General features: G+C 51.2%; 1 protein-coding gene across 2 annotated transcripts in view; it reads left to right on the top strand.

Annotated features, from left to right (window-relative positions):
• Nucleotides 1-14339, top strand: part of KIF27 (kinesin family member 27) — a 479420-nt gene that overhangs the window by 90773 nt on the left and 374308 nt on the right. For both annotated transcript variants that reach the window (XM_086961311.1, XM_086961310.1), the window contains exon 4: nucleotides 361-1337. In XM_086961311.1, the coding sequence (XP_086817437.1) occupies nucleotides 361-1337 (977 nt within the window). The remainder of the gene's footprint in view (nucleotides 1-360; nucleotides 1338-14339) is intronic.

The following is a 14339-nucleotide window of genomic DNA, read 5'->3' as shown; positions in this document are numbered from 1 at the left end:
AAGGAATCTGTGGCTAGAATCGTCTCTATCAGATACAGCGTTACCGAAGGTAAGTAACTCGTACTTTATTTCTGCTGCTTTCAAAATGGTAACTCACTCTCCTCTCATATGCTAATGTCTATTTTACTTAATCGTATTTTCATACTTTACTCCATAATAACGTTCTGCTGACACAATAGTGACAATTAAATTGGAAATATGATGAACATCTATGTACTGAATTTGTGTTGATAACAAACAAGATAATTTCTTGTTTTATGATTCATTTGATACAGCTGTAGGTAGGGATAGTGAGAATATTGTAATGTAGATGAGCAGAACCTATTGAAACACATGCCTCATTTCGTTCTGTGTCCTTAGTCATTATAGGTGCCAAGGAATGCCAGGTGGAGAGTGCAGAGGACGTCATGAGCCTCTTAGAAATTGGAAATGCTGCTCGTCATACCGGCACTACGCAAATGAATGAACACTCCAGTCGATCCCATGCCATTTTTACCATCAGTATTTGTCAACAGCGGCCAAAGCAACCACTGAACTCTCCGGACACTGCTCAAAATAGTGACCCGAGAGCAGTCCAAATGATCTTCTCAAAGTTCCACTTTGTGGATTTGGCAGGTTCCGAAAGAGTGACCAAAACGGGGAACACAGGCGAGCGCTTCAAAGAGTCCATACAAATAAACAGCGGTTTGCTAGCCCTGGGCAACGTGATAAGTGCTCTTGGAGATCCCAAGAGGAAAAGTGCTCATGTTCCATATAGGGACGCGAAGATCACACGTATCCTCAAAGACTCGCTCGGGGGAAATGCCAAAACCGTTATGATCACTTGCATAAGCCCATCCTCCTCTGACTTTGATGAGTCCTTAAACTCCCTCAAATACTCCAACAGGGCTCGAAATATTAGAAACAAACCCATTGTGAACTACAATCCAGACTGGGACCGGCTAGATGAGATGGAAAATGAAATCAAGGCCCTGCGAGAAGCCTTGCAGAACCAGCGTTCCAGTGTGATGGCCCGTACAAGTCAGGTATCTCAAGAATGGGGACCGGACAAAACGCAAATACGTTCCCTTGAAGAACAGCTTGCACAGCTTCAGACTGAATGTTTCAACCAACGAAACTGCATTGAAGAAGCCCTTACATTCATCACAGATGTGAAGGATACTTGCAACTTAACGAAGAGTAAACAGTTGAAGTTGCAGGACTGGCTGAATATGGTAGAGGATCTAAAAAACGAAATCCCAAACGTTTCTGGTGTTGATAACCAAACTGGTAGTGGAAGAGATGAGCCACATCATATAACTATTCTTCAATTGAAGAGGGAGCTGAAAAAATGCCAGGTATGTACAGATATTTTCCTGAATTCTATCTTTTTGCCATTTTTAATTTTTGTCTGCATTTTTTATTTTTGTCAAGGTAAACACTATTTGAATTGCATGCTATTATGAAAACAAATGATTACCAAATCTAATCTTTTTGGCTCTGGCCATGAGTACTTACATATTTTCCCACCAGTATGTGCCAGCATGATGGCAAAACACTCATAAGAAGTTGATGAGCCTTCTGTTGTACAAGTTGGCACATATTAGCTGCATTTTCTTTTATTTTTGATTAGGATGAACACTGCCATTAATGCTTTCAAAGATTTTGTTGGGTTTTATGATTTCTTGTCACACCACCAGGAAACATTTGATCTGAAAGAGACACGTTAGTGATAGATTCCTTACCTTAGAATATCCCCAGGCGTCAGACTGGATCCGGAAACTTTTTCGTAGCAGTACCCTTGCGCGTCGGCAGGCGTCGTCTGCGGCTCCGCGTCCGTCGTCGGTGTCGTGGGCGCCGTGATGACGTCGTCGGAGTACTTAGACGCCGCCTCCGTGTGCTGACGTCAGTTCTTCTTTTTTCCACGCCAGCCAGCGCAGATCTGGAAAAAGCAGTAACCCAGTCAATTTTTGACTAACTTTTTTTAGATCATTTTTGATCCTTCTCGAAGTCTTGCGACTCCGATCGGTGCCGTAGGGATGCCTGGTTTCAAGCATTGTGAAGATTGCGACCGCACCATGTCGGTCACGGATCCTCACCACCTGTGCCTGACTTGTCTAGGCATCGACCATGACGACAAGGCCTGCTCCGACTGCCGGGCCCTTTCTTCGAAAGCCAGGCGGAAGCGGTCCCGCAGGCGACTCGAATTCCGGCAGTCGACCCCGCGCCGCGTGAGGTCCCGGTCCCGGTCCCACGGGAGGTCGAGGGACAGGTCGCGGGGACGGAGCCACCAAAGCTCTGGGAGTCGGCACCACTCCTCCGGGTCAAAGTCATCGTCAGGTAAGAAGCACAAGAAGTCGAAGAACTCTTCTGACTCCCCCCGACGCTCGCGCGACGCAGCCGGGGGTTCGGGTGACACTGCCCACGCGGCTCCTTCTGAGTCGCGGGCGTCCCATCCTGCCCCACACCCTCCGGTCCCTGGGCGAGATGCGACACCAGAGGAGATTGAGCGCTTCCTCATGGCCATGAGGTCCCTTTCTCCTCCGACGGGCTCCGCGGCGCCTCCGGGCCCAGCGGACCCGTCTGGGTCCCCTAGCAGGTCAGGGGCTTCGGCCCCGACGCCGTCGGGTGCTTCGGTCCCGACACCGCCGGCGCCTTCGGGCCCGGCGCCGCAAGGTCAAGCGGCCCCAGCGCGCCGGCGCCTTTGGTCTCGGTGCCGCAGGAAGTCGCTGGACCTTCCTCAGGCTCTGGATCGTCACCGGTGGACCTTACGACCCCCCCGGGGTCGGTCCGTCAGGTGTCTCCTCCGGCGCCATCCTCGGGCGGCGCCGCCCCGATTCCTCCTTTGCTTCGGTTCCGGCGTCGGAGCGGCGCCGCTGGGCGCCGCATCCGACGCCGTTTGGAGATTTCCACTTCTATGAACCGGCCCCATTGATTAACGACCCTGAGTATCAGGAGATGGGTGATGAGAAGGATTGGGAGGGGTCTGAAGACCCTCTGACCAGGGAGTGTCAGTCTCAAGAGGACTGGGCAGGAGACCTTGGGGATGCCAGTGGTCTGGACACTTCCCCAGACACTGGCTTTGTCTCACCTCCTACCGTGGCTATGGAGGAGGGGGCAACCTATAGCGTGGTGTTGACGAGGGCTGCCAAGGCCTTGGGCCTTGAGCTCCCCGTCGCGTCCGTGAGGACTAACCTCCTCACAGAGGTCCTTAAACCGCAGTCAAGCTCGGCCGAGCCTCTGCTGCCGTTTAATAAGGCCTTGACCGACGTTCTTTTGGGCACCTGGTCCAGTCCCGCTACGGGCTCGTCCGTAGATAGGAACATGGCCAGACGCCACTGCCCAGCCCCGGGCGACCCATGTTTCCTGTCCACCCACCCCACCCCCGAGAGTCTGGTCATCCAGGCCTCCAATTCCCAGACCGCATTCCTGTCGGCTCCGCCGGACAGGGAATCCAAGAGGTATGAGAATTATGGCAAGAAAATATTCTCCTCCCTTAGTTTGGGACTGCGGTCTTCCAACACCGCATGCCTCTTGGGCCGCTACACCCACTCTCTGTGGGAGACGGTGCGGAAGTGCTGCCAGAGTGCCCGTTGAAGGTACTGGACAAACTCGGCCAAGCACTTGTGGAGGGCCGAGATGCAGCCAGGTATTCTATCCGGTGTGGGCTGGATACCACCGACTCGCTGGGCAGAGCAATGGCAACGACGGTGGCAGTGAGACGCCACGCCTGGCTGAGTCCGCCAACTTTTCGGCAGATGTCCAGAACACTCTCATGGACATGCCGTTCGATGGCTGTCGCCTTTTTGGCGACAAGGCAGACCACGCGCTTGAGCGCTTTAAGGACTCCAGGGCTACGACCAAGTCCTTGGGCCTCTCGGCCCCGCGCCAGCAAACGGCTGCTTTTCGCTCCTTTCGTGGCCAAGGAAGGGGCGTCCCCACACGTGCCGCCAGCCACTCGCCGCAGACTAACATCCAGCGTGGTGGCGGCCGTGGGAACCGCCGTGGAGGCGGTCGGGGACAAAGGCGAGGTCAGTCCACACCTTCCCCCGCAGCATCCGCCTCTAAACCCTCCTAGTCCGTGCTTTCAGGCCCATGTGAAGCCAGTGGGTGGCAGGGTTCGCCATCACCACTCTCACTGGCACACCATCACGTCGGACAGGTGGGTGCTGCAAATCGTCTGAAGGGGCTACTCCCTCCCCTTCGAGACGACTCCTCAAGCCATGCCACCGCAACACCACCGCGTATTGGGGGATCACTTGCGGCCTCTGCAGGAGGAAGTTTCGGCCCTCTTGGCCAAGGGGGCCATCGAGCGCGTTCCTGGGCCGGAAGTAGGACGTGGTTGCTACTCCCACTACTTTCTGGTACCCAAGAAGGACAAAGGGGGCCTACGCCCTATCTTGGACCTGAGGAACGTCAACGGCTTCCTCCGGAAGGAGAAGTTCAAGATGCTGACTCTGGCTCAGGTCTTAGCTGCCCTGGACCCAGGAGACTGGATGGTAGCATTGGACTTGCAGGACGCGTATTTCCACATCCCCGTCCTGCCGGCCCACCGGCGTTACCTGCGGTTCCCGGTAGGTCACGAGCACTTTCAGTTTACCGTGCTCCCCTTCGGCCTTACCAGCGCCCCACGGGTGTTCACGAAGGTGATGGCGGTGGTCGCAGCTCATCTGCGGCGGTTAGGGGTCTCAGTCTTCCCCTACCTTGACGACTGGTTGTTGAAGGCGGGCTCGCCCCAGACAGTCGTCCACCACCTCCAGACTACGGCAGACCTCTTGCACCAGCTGGGGTTCTCCATCAATGTGCCAAAGTCACACCTGTGTCCCTCTCAGAAGCTCCTTTTCATCTGAGCGGTTCTCGACTTGGCGCTGTTTCGGGTTTACCCACCCGAACAGCGGGTTCGGGATATACAGGGTCTGATTCCAGCCTTTATCCCGAGTTTCGGTCAGGTTGACGCTGTGGCTTCTGGGGCTGATGGCCTCCTGCATCCTTCTGGTGCATCACGCCCGGTGGCGGATGCAGGCTCTGCAGTGGGACCTGAAGTTTCAGTGGGCCCAGCATCAGGGCAACCTGTCCGACCATGTCCTGATCTCGGAGGGCACTGCGAGACAGGCAGTGGTGGCTCACGGGCCGCGATTGGGTCAGCAGCAGATCCCTCTCCCTTCCCCAACCGGAGCACGTAGTTGTGACGGACGCATACCTCCAGGGCTGGGGAGGCCACATCGGAGAGGCGGAGATCAGAGCCTCTGGTCTCCGGCGGAGTCCCGGCTCCATATCAACCTTTTGGAGCTGCAGGCGATTCGTCTAGCACTGAAGGCATTCCTCCCCTCTGTCCGAGGGAGTGTAGTGCAGGTGTTTACGGACAACACCACCGCCATGTGGTACTGCAACAAACAGGGCGGGGTGGGGTCGTGGACCCTCTGCCAGGAGGCTCTGCGCCTCTGGCAATGGCTGGAACATCAGGGGCGTGACTCTGGTGGTTCAACACCTGGCCGGTTCTCTGAACGCCAGGGCGGACGTACTCAGCCGCCGGTGCATGATGGATCACGAATGGCGTCTGAACTCGGACGTGGCGCAAGGTCTCTTTCTGCAGTGGGGAGAGCCTTGGTTAGATCTATTCGTCACCGAAGAGAACGCGCAATGTCATCAGTTCTGCGTGTTGGAATTTCCACGCCGGCACTCGCTCGGAGACGCTTTTCGTCGCGAGTGGAGCTGCGGTCTGTTGTATGCCTTTCCGCCTATACCACTTCTGCCCAGAGTGCTGAAGAAGATCAGGCGTGACCGGGCACAAGTAATCCTTGTGGCTCCGGACTGGGCACGAAGGTACTGGTATCCCGAGCTACTCAGTATGTCAGTCGATCCCCCGGTTCGTCTGCCTCTTCAGGAGGACCTTCTGTCGCAGCAGCAGGGGACTGTCCTCCACCCGAACCTGTCCAGTCTCCACCTCGATGCTTGGAGATTGAGCGGCGACAGTTGAGGCCATTTGACTTGCCTCCTGAAGTTGGCAACATCATTCTGGCAGCCAGTCGTCCCTCCACAAAGTCGGTGTACGCCTGCAGGTGGAACAGAATTGTGGCATGGTGCACAGCAAAGGCTGTGGATCCCATTCATGCCCCTCTTTCTGAGGTTCTCCTCTTTCTTCTTTCTCTTGCCCAGCAGGGCTCTGCTCTGGGCACTATCAAGGGCTACCTTTCTGCTCTTTCAGCCTTTCTGAGGCAACCTGATCAACCTTCTTTGTTCAAGTCCCCTATCGTTAATCGATTCCTGAAAGGCATCACACCCACGTTCCCTCCTGTTCCCTTTGTGATGCCTCAGTGGGACTTGAACCTGGTTCTTACGTTTCTGATGTGCGCTCCCTTTGAGCCACTTCACAACTGTCCTCTTCGCCTTCTCACTTTAAAGACTGCCTTCCTGGTAGCCATCACCTCTGCCAGGAGAGTGAGTGAGCTCCAGGCTCTATCCTGTAAACCTCCTTTCCTTTCAGGTTGTGTTCCGGACTAGGCCCTCCTTCCTACCCAAGGTAGTCACGGCCTTCCACATTGGGCAATCTATCACCTTGCCCACATTCTTTCCACCTCCTCATCCCTCGAGAGAGGAAGAGAGGCTCCACCCTCTGGAGCCAAAACGTGCGCTCTCATTTTATTTGAATCGCACACACCAGTGCACGACGAACTCTTTGTTGGGTACATGGGCGCTAAGAAAGGGAAAGCGGTGCACAAGCGGACCATCTCGCGGTGGATCATCTGGTGTATCCAGGCGTGTTACTCCTTGGCTAAGAAGGAACCCCCTGTGGGGCTGAGGGCTCTTTCCACTCGAGCCACAGCGACTACAACTGCCTTGGGCCGAGGTGTGCCCTTGCAGGACATTTGCCAGGCGGCTACGTGGGCCTCACTGCACACATTTGCACGACATTATTGCCTGGAAAGTCAAGTCCGGAGGGAAGGCTTTTTTGGCCGTTCCGTCCTCCAGGACTTTCTGGTGTGATTATTGGTTCGCTGACCCACCACCACGGGGTTGGTATTGCTGGGGTATCTATTCTAAGGTAAGGAATCTATCACTAATGTGTCTCTTTCAGATGCACAAGTTACTACTTGTGTAACGATATATCTGTAAGAGACATTAGGTAGTGATAGATTCCTTACCGACCCACCCATCCTCCCCGTTCTGCGAACCGATATCTAGGATTATGGTCATCCCCTTTCAGGGCCCTAGTTTCATGGCACCAGTGTTGGTTTTTGGCATGGCTCTGCGCTTCTGGCGCGGAAAAGCTGTGTCTAAGAACTGACGTCAGCACGTGGAGGCGGCGTCTAAGTACTCCGACGACGTCATCACTAGGCATCAGCCTGGATCTGGAACATCAAGAGCAGTACCCTCATGTGCGTTGTAGGCATAGTCAGCATCAGCTGTGATGTGCGCAATGCCTAAATAGGCACGACCCCAGCACTCTGTCACCAGTTCCGTTCTTTCGGCGCCAACAGCCCGAATCCGTTGGAGCTACCCCGGTCAATTTTCGAGCACTTTTTCATCATTTTGTCAACCTCATTTTGAGCATTTTGCACCCAGTGTGCCTCAAGGATGTCCCCTACGAAACCAGTGGATCTTAACCTGTTCCATGCTGAGGACAACCCCCGGCCGTCCCACGTGATGGTGGACATGTGCGGGGGACGGCCAGGGGCCATCCAAACCCCGCCCACTGATTAAAATGCTCGCACCGCGACGGAATTCACGCTGAGGTCAACGGGTTAAACCCTGTGGAGCCTGTCACAGGCAAATGTCTGTAGTGGGCCCATATCTGGTTTGTCTATGGTGCCTGGAACTGGACTACATTTCCCAGAACTGTCCTGACTGACACACTATGAATCTGAAGGTGATTTGGGATTGGGAGACAAAGGTACTGGTGGCCCAACATTGGAATACTCCGCACCGCTCCAGGTCCCGGTCGTGTGGAGGGTCCCAGGCCCACTCTGCTGGTCGACTTTGTAGTCGAAGTTGTCATCGGGTAATTTCCAAAAACACAAGAATTCTAAGAAGTCGAAGCGCTCTTAGACTTTTCAGCACTGGTCCAAGTCACCCGACGAGGCTTGGTAACAACACCACAAGCTGAGGCACCGCTCCCTCACTCCACCTGCAGAGCCTGGGCTTGTGTCTGCTCCGCACCTCCCTAAAGTTCCTGGAGCTGGAGTTACCGCAGCTCAACTCAAAGAGTTTTATGAGGCTGTGCACCTCTTATCTGGGCAGTCTGAATTCTTTGGAGAGTCTTTAGGCCTCCCGGGTATGGGAGGTGGCTCGACTGGATTACTGCCAGCGAGTTTGCTCTCACTGTCAGCAGGATATACTCAATTTATATGGTAACATTAATGCATAATAGCAATTTACAACAAGGGTTGAATGGGATGTCAAAGAGACGCAGTGATTCTTGCTGGAGCAGACAGATTAACTCGGACTGTCCCCATGCCATCGATGCGAGTTCATGAGGTACTAACCCTCAGTAACTAGCGCCCTCCTTTCGGGCCTCAAACGTCATCTGGAATTACTCCAAACCTGGTAACATCGCGCTCCATCCGTATCGCCCCATCTGATAGCACATCGCTTTGCTACTTACTCGTACCAGTGAACCCGGTTGGGTTCACTGTGAGTACTTTTACTTCACCTGCAGCACACAGGTTACATATCACTGTGCACTAGACCATCACTGTATACAGCAGATGTCCCCATATCATTGGTCCTGATGAGACCCTCCATTCACTCCAGGGTCGAAACGCCGTTGACACTAAAAAGGAAAACGAGCCTTGCAAAAACAGCACTTATGATTGTATAAAGTGTCTGCATATATCTCTTGTACATATACAGAACGGCCGCTTTTCCTCAAAGACAATAATTGCACAGAAACCTTGTAAATACAGTCACCTGTATTCACCCAATTGTTCGTTTGGTTCTTCGTATATACACTGGGGACACTTGTTGCACTGAAATATTGTTGTAAAAATTTATATATCTTGATTTATTTGCATAAATACGATTGCATTATCAAAATCCCTAGGTGTAAGCTTCCTCTTTTCTCTCTTTGACATCCCATTCAACCCTTGTTGTAAATTGCTATTATGCATTAATGTTACCATATAAATTGAGTATATCATTCCACTGGAACCATTGTTTCCTATATAATGTCTACACCCTGGTTACTCTGTGAGTAGGGTTCCCTTGTTCCTCCATTTCAACTCACTGTCAGCAGGGCCTGTAGTGCGAGGTCCTGTTCCATCGACATCAAGGATCCTGCCGTACAGGTTTCAAATGCAAAGTCAGGTGTCGGGGGATCTGATGCCCAGCTGAGGGGATATGTCAATTCTGATGAGCGGTGAAGCTGCGATGCACTGTTTAACTGTTGTTGTTGAGGCTCCCATCGACAAGAGACTCGAGGAGCTGGTCCCGGGAAAGTGATGGGCACTGGCGGTTCCAAAAGTGATGCTTGGTCTCAAGATGAGGGTTGCGGTGGCAATGTAAATCTTTTACGATGGGTCCAATCCACGCATCAGCAGTGATGCTTTAGTTCTGCTCGGGGATGCACTGCTCAGCTGAGGAGATACATCAGTTCTGCACGGGGATGCACCGCTCAGCAGAGAAGATGCGTCAGTTTCACTGGCAAGCACCTTAATCCCTCTTCCAAGAGTCTAGGACAGGGGTTACATCACTTAGCAAGCTAGGCTCACAGAGGAAAGAGTCCAGGTGCAAGGGATGGAAGCCTGTTATGCCCATTAGGCTTCAAATAAGGAGGCGATCCAAATAAGTCTCTCTGTGTTATGGGGTCAAGAGATGCAAGTCCAGTCTTTTTCCCCCAGCCAAGAAGGCAGCAGATCACCACAGCAAAGCAGCAGTCCAGTAGAGTGCAGTCCAGCAGAGTGACAGTCCTTCAGCAGCACAGCATTCCTTTTTCCCAGTAGAGTATTCACAGGTCCAAAATTGTACTAAAGTGTTGGTGTCTAAGGTCGAGTATTTTTACCCAGTGGTGCCTTTTAAGTGGGGGGGGGGGGGCTTTAAGAGACATGCCTTTGAAGTGTACAGATGTCCTTCTCCCCCTGCCCTGGCTCGATACTAACTACAGGGGGCATGCAGCCCTTTGTGTTGTAGCAGTACACAGGTGTAAGTGAGGATGTGCCCAGCTCTTCTCTCCCATCCCGCCAGTGATGGCCCATTGAGACACATCAATGCTCCCATTGTGTAAGGCTGTCTAGGAGGAATACCTAAAGGCCAACTGCCAACTTCACCCAGTCAGGTGATCAGAGAAATCGCCAAGGCACGAAAAATGGCAATGTCCTAAAAGTTGCATTTTCAGAATTATATTTTCAAATTCTGAGTTAACCATAAGTTAGAATTTTAAATTATGAATCCAGAAAGACCAAACATGAGCCAGTCCTTCCTTCCTGTTTGGAAATTATTCCTCTAAGATCTAACAAGGTAATCCCAATGTTATCCTACAGGAGATATAGGCTTTGAAGTAGTAAAAAAGGAATTTAAGAGTTTTTCACTACCAGGGCATGTAAACTACATGTCTTGCTTATTAATACATTGCTCCCTACCCTTGGGGTGGCTTATATACATTAAAAATTAAGGTTTAGGACTGGCAAAAGGGTCATTTTGTCCGAGTGATAAGGCAGTTTAAACTGCACATACAGGCTCTGAAATTAGAAGCCTGAGACATGTTTGAAGGGATACTTAACTGGGTGGCACAATCAGTGCTGAAGGCCCACCAGTAGCATTTAATATACAGCCCCTGGGCACATTTAGTACACTTTACAAGGGACCCATGAGTAAATTAAATATGCCAATTAGGTAGGATCCAATATTACCATGTTTAAAGGAGAGAGCACATGCACTTTAGCACGTTAGCAGGTGTAACGTCTCAGAGTCTTAAGGCCAACAAAAACAATTTCAGCAAAAAGGAAGTGAAAGGCAAAAGGTTTGGGGTGGCCCTGCAAAACGGCCATTTCCAACACCATTGCTGACTGGACCCCAATGACCATCTGGGTTGGATACATTGCCTCCTTTCTGTGACTGGCCCTGTGGGAATTTGTACTGGGGTAGATCTGAGGATCCGTACGGCTCCCTAGATCCCCATGAAGACCATTTGGCCCAAGTAGATGATGATAACTAGTATGAAACCAGACACTGGCCTGGTCTTTCCTCCTAGTGTGGTTACGGAGGAAGGGGTATCAGTTGATATGGTGGTGAGGAGGGCAGCTGAAGATCGAGGACCTTAGCTGCCCTCCTCACCACCATATAAAATGATACCCCTTCCTCCTTAACCACACTAGGAGGAAAGATCTTGGAGGTCAAAATCAGTGAGTTGACGGAGGTGCCTTGTTAGAACTGGGGGTCTCTAGTTGGCAGAGGTAGGTACCACAAGGCCCCACAACTGGATCAAGCACTCTAGGAAGGACAGAACTCTCTCAGCAGAGTTCACGGAAGCTGGGGGGTGAAGTCCTTTTGTTCCTGGGACTTCAGAACAGGGAGCCAGCTCTCCTCAGGCCCTTGGAGATTCCTTCAAGACAGGGGACACAGCACACAGCAAAGTCCTTCCCCTCTCCTTGGCAGCAAAGCAACAGCAGGTCAGTCCAGCAGAGCAACAGCAGGACAGTCTTCCTTCTTCAGAGTCGGCTTTCTCCTGGGAAGAGGTTCCTTCTTGATTCCAGGATGATCTAATTTTCTGTTGTCAGGGGTCTTGTACTTATACCCCTAAACGTCTTTGTTCTCTTTGTGCATATGGGCCCTGAGCCCGGTCAGAACCAGTTCTGGGTGTCTCCTGAGTACTTTGTTTTCCTGGCTGCTCCTTTCCTTTCAGAGTGAGGGGCAGGGTCGTCAGCCACCTAGCAGGAGGTGGAGCCAGCATTGTGGCAGGCAGGCACAGCCCTATTCAGGCCCAGGTGCTAACTCCTCCCACCACTCAGGTTGCAAATGCAGTCATTCAGCCTAGGGCTGACTCAGCCAGCCTCCTGGGGAATCCGCAGCCCCTGTCACTCTCAAACCAGACAGTCAATACACAAACAGGCCAAGGCACAGAAGGGTCAGACAAGAGAACAGCAACTTTCTAAAAGTGCTGTTCTCAAACACAGGATTTAAAAACAACCTTTCCTAAAAGATGTGTTATTAAATTCTGAGTTCAGGGATACTAGATACTTATGTCCTATCTTGTTCCTATGAGAAGAAATGCTGGAAGCCACTGTAGCCAGCATCCCCCATGTTAATCTATGGAGCAAGATAGCCTTACAATAGTGAAAAACGAAAATGGCTGTAATTCACTACCAGAGCATGTCACCTGCACCAGTACATGCTCTACCTTTCACATACACTGCGCCCTGCCCAGGGGGGTACCTTGGGCCTTCCATAGGAGTGACTGATGTGCACAAAAAGGGAAGGGTTAGGCCTGGTCAGTGGGGACACTGACCAGGAGGACATGGCAGTTTCTAAACTGCCCATAGGCACTGCAGTCGCAGGCTTGAGACACCATTTTAGAGCTACTCCTGTGGGTGGCACAACCAGTGCTGCAGGCCCACTAGTAGCATTTGTCATCACCAGCCATGGCACACCCAGTGCACTTTACTAGGGACTTCAGGGTGATACAAATATGCCAATCATGTATATCCAATCATGATAACAATTTACACAGAGAGCATAGGCACCTTAGCACTGATCAGCAGTGGTAAAGTGCGCAGAGTCCTATTGCCAACAGCCACGGGTCAGGAAAAATAAGGGAGGAAGAAGCAAAAAGTTAGGGGATGACCCTGCGAGAAGGGCCAGGTCCAACATGGCTCAGCTGGGTTATTCCACTCCGAACATCTACTGCTCTTCAATGAAGCCCTCTCTGGTGTCCTTCTAGGCTTCAACGCGCTCAGGACGCTTGCATTTCGCCCCCTTTTTGCTCTTTCGGCCCAGCTTTACTCACCCAGCACCACGCCCCTGAAAGCCTCTAATCTGAATCCAGGAAGTTGGGCGTAGCAAAGGAATTAGGACAGGTGTATGTGGTAATGTTTCTGTATTGAGGAGAACGTCATGAAGTCTCATTGCGCTAGGAAGTCTCTCATCCTGGAGATGGCTATCATATCTCATGCCCCAAAGCCAGTCAGTTTTGTGATCTCTCGTAACCAAGTTCCCTTCCAGAGGGATGTTTCCCAAGTTATTTTGTGGGCCCACCCAAGTGCCCCCATCACCCTGGCCCAGGCTTTCAATGCCACTTCTGTTGCAGGAAGTAACATCTGGGTTCCCTCCCTCCATATACATGTGTTCTACCCTAAATGTCGGGGGATCTTGTGGGACATGAATCCAGTTATTAATATTAATCAGATGTGCCGCCCAGTAGTAACCCTCTATTTCTGGGAGTGCAAGTCCACCATTATGTTGCTTGTGTTGCAGAGTTTTAGGCAAGGTCCTGGGCTGTCCCCATCCCATAAAAGAGTTCTTTTGTCACTGTTTATCCTAGTAAACACTATCGGTGTTACAAGTTTGTACGAGGTTTGTAGGACATACAAAAGCTGAAGCAGTGTAATCATTTTAAAGAGGGCCACCGCCCCATCATAGAGAGAGGCAGGACTTTCCACCTAGCCATGTCAGCCTGGAAGACCAACAGTACCTTTCCCACATTGCGACGGAAGCATAGGTCTTTGGGTAATGTCAGGAATATTCCTAGATATTTAAAGCCCTCCTCTGATTCTTTAAGCCCCTGGGGCAGTGGCAATGGTGTTCATATCCTGTGAGGGGTGTTACGCACTGATTTGTTCAAAGTGACCCTATAAGCCAAGTGGGCACCGTAGTCCCCCAGTATTTGGGAAAGTGTTAGGATGGTATTCACTGGGTCTGTTACATATGCCACTGCAATCCAGACCTAATTATAATTATTAAGCAAACAATTTGATGAGCCCCGACCACACTAATAGTGTATTTGGGTTGTTGAGGCCATGGCTTAGTACACTATTTTTCTAACATCTTTATTTTAGGTTCTTGACATGGTTACATGGGCACACATTATGCAGCATATTAATAAATTAATATGATGAACCTAATGATAGCTACTAGACTGTGAGCATCATCTAGCAACAATTTCATTTATAAGTCCAGCTCTCACTGAAACTGGGTCTCCCCCAAAAGTGTTCTTTCATGTGTGTCATGAATGGGAGCCAAATCCTATCAAATCTATCATGTTTAATGGCAAATAATGTTTTCACTGTCAAATATTACATACTTTCTCTCACCACATGTTTATTTTTAGGAGTACTCAGAGCTTCCAAACTTGAGCAGTTGCATGTGTAGCAGCCACTAAAAGGGTGTATATTATTTTTCCCAGGATATCAAAAGAGTAGTAAAAAAGGGCT

Source organism: Lissotriton vulgaris, chromosome 3_1, assembly GCF_964263255.1.
Source record: "Lissotriton vulgaris chromosome 3_1, aLisVul1.2, whole genome shotgun sequence".
Lineage (NCBI taxonomy): Eukaryota > Metazoa > Chordata > Amphibia > Caudata > Salamandridae > Lissotriton > Lissotriton vulgaris.
The sequence above is the reverse complement of the archived record's forward strand: the minus strand, read 5'-3'. Positions and strand labels throughout refer to the sequence as shown.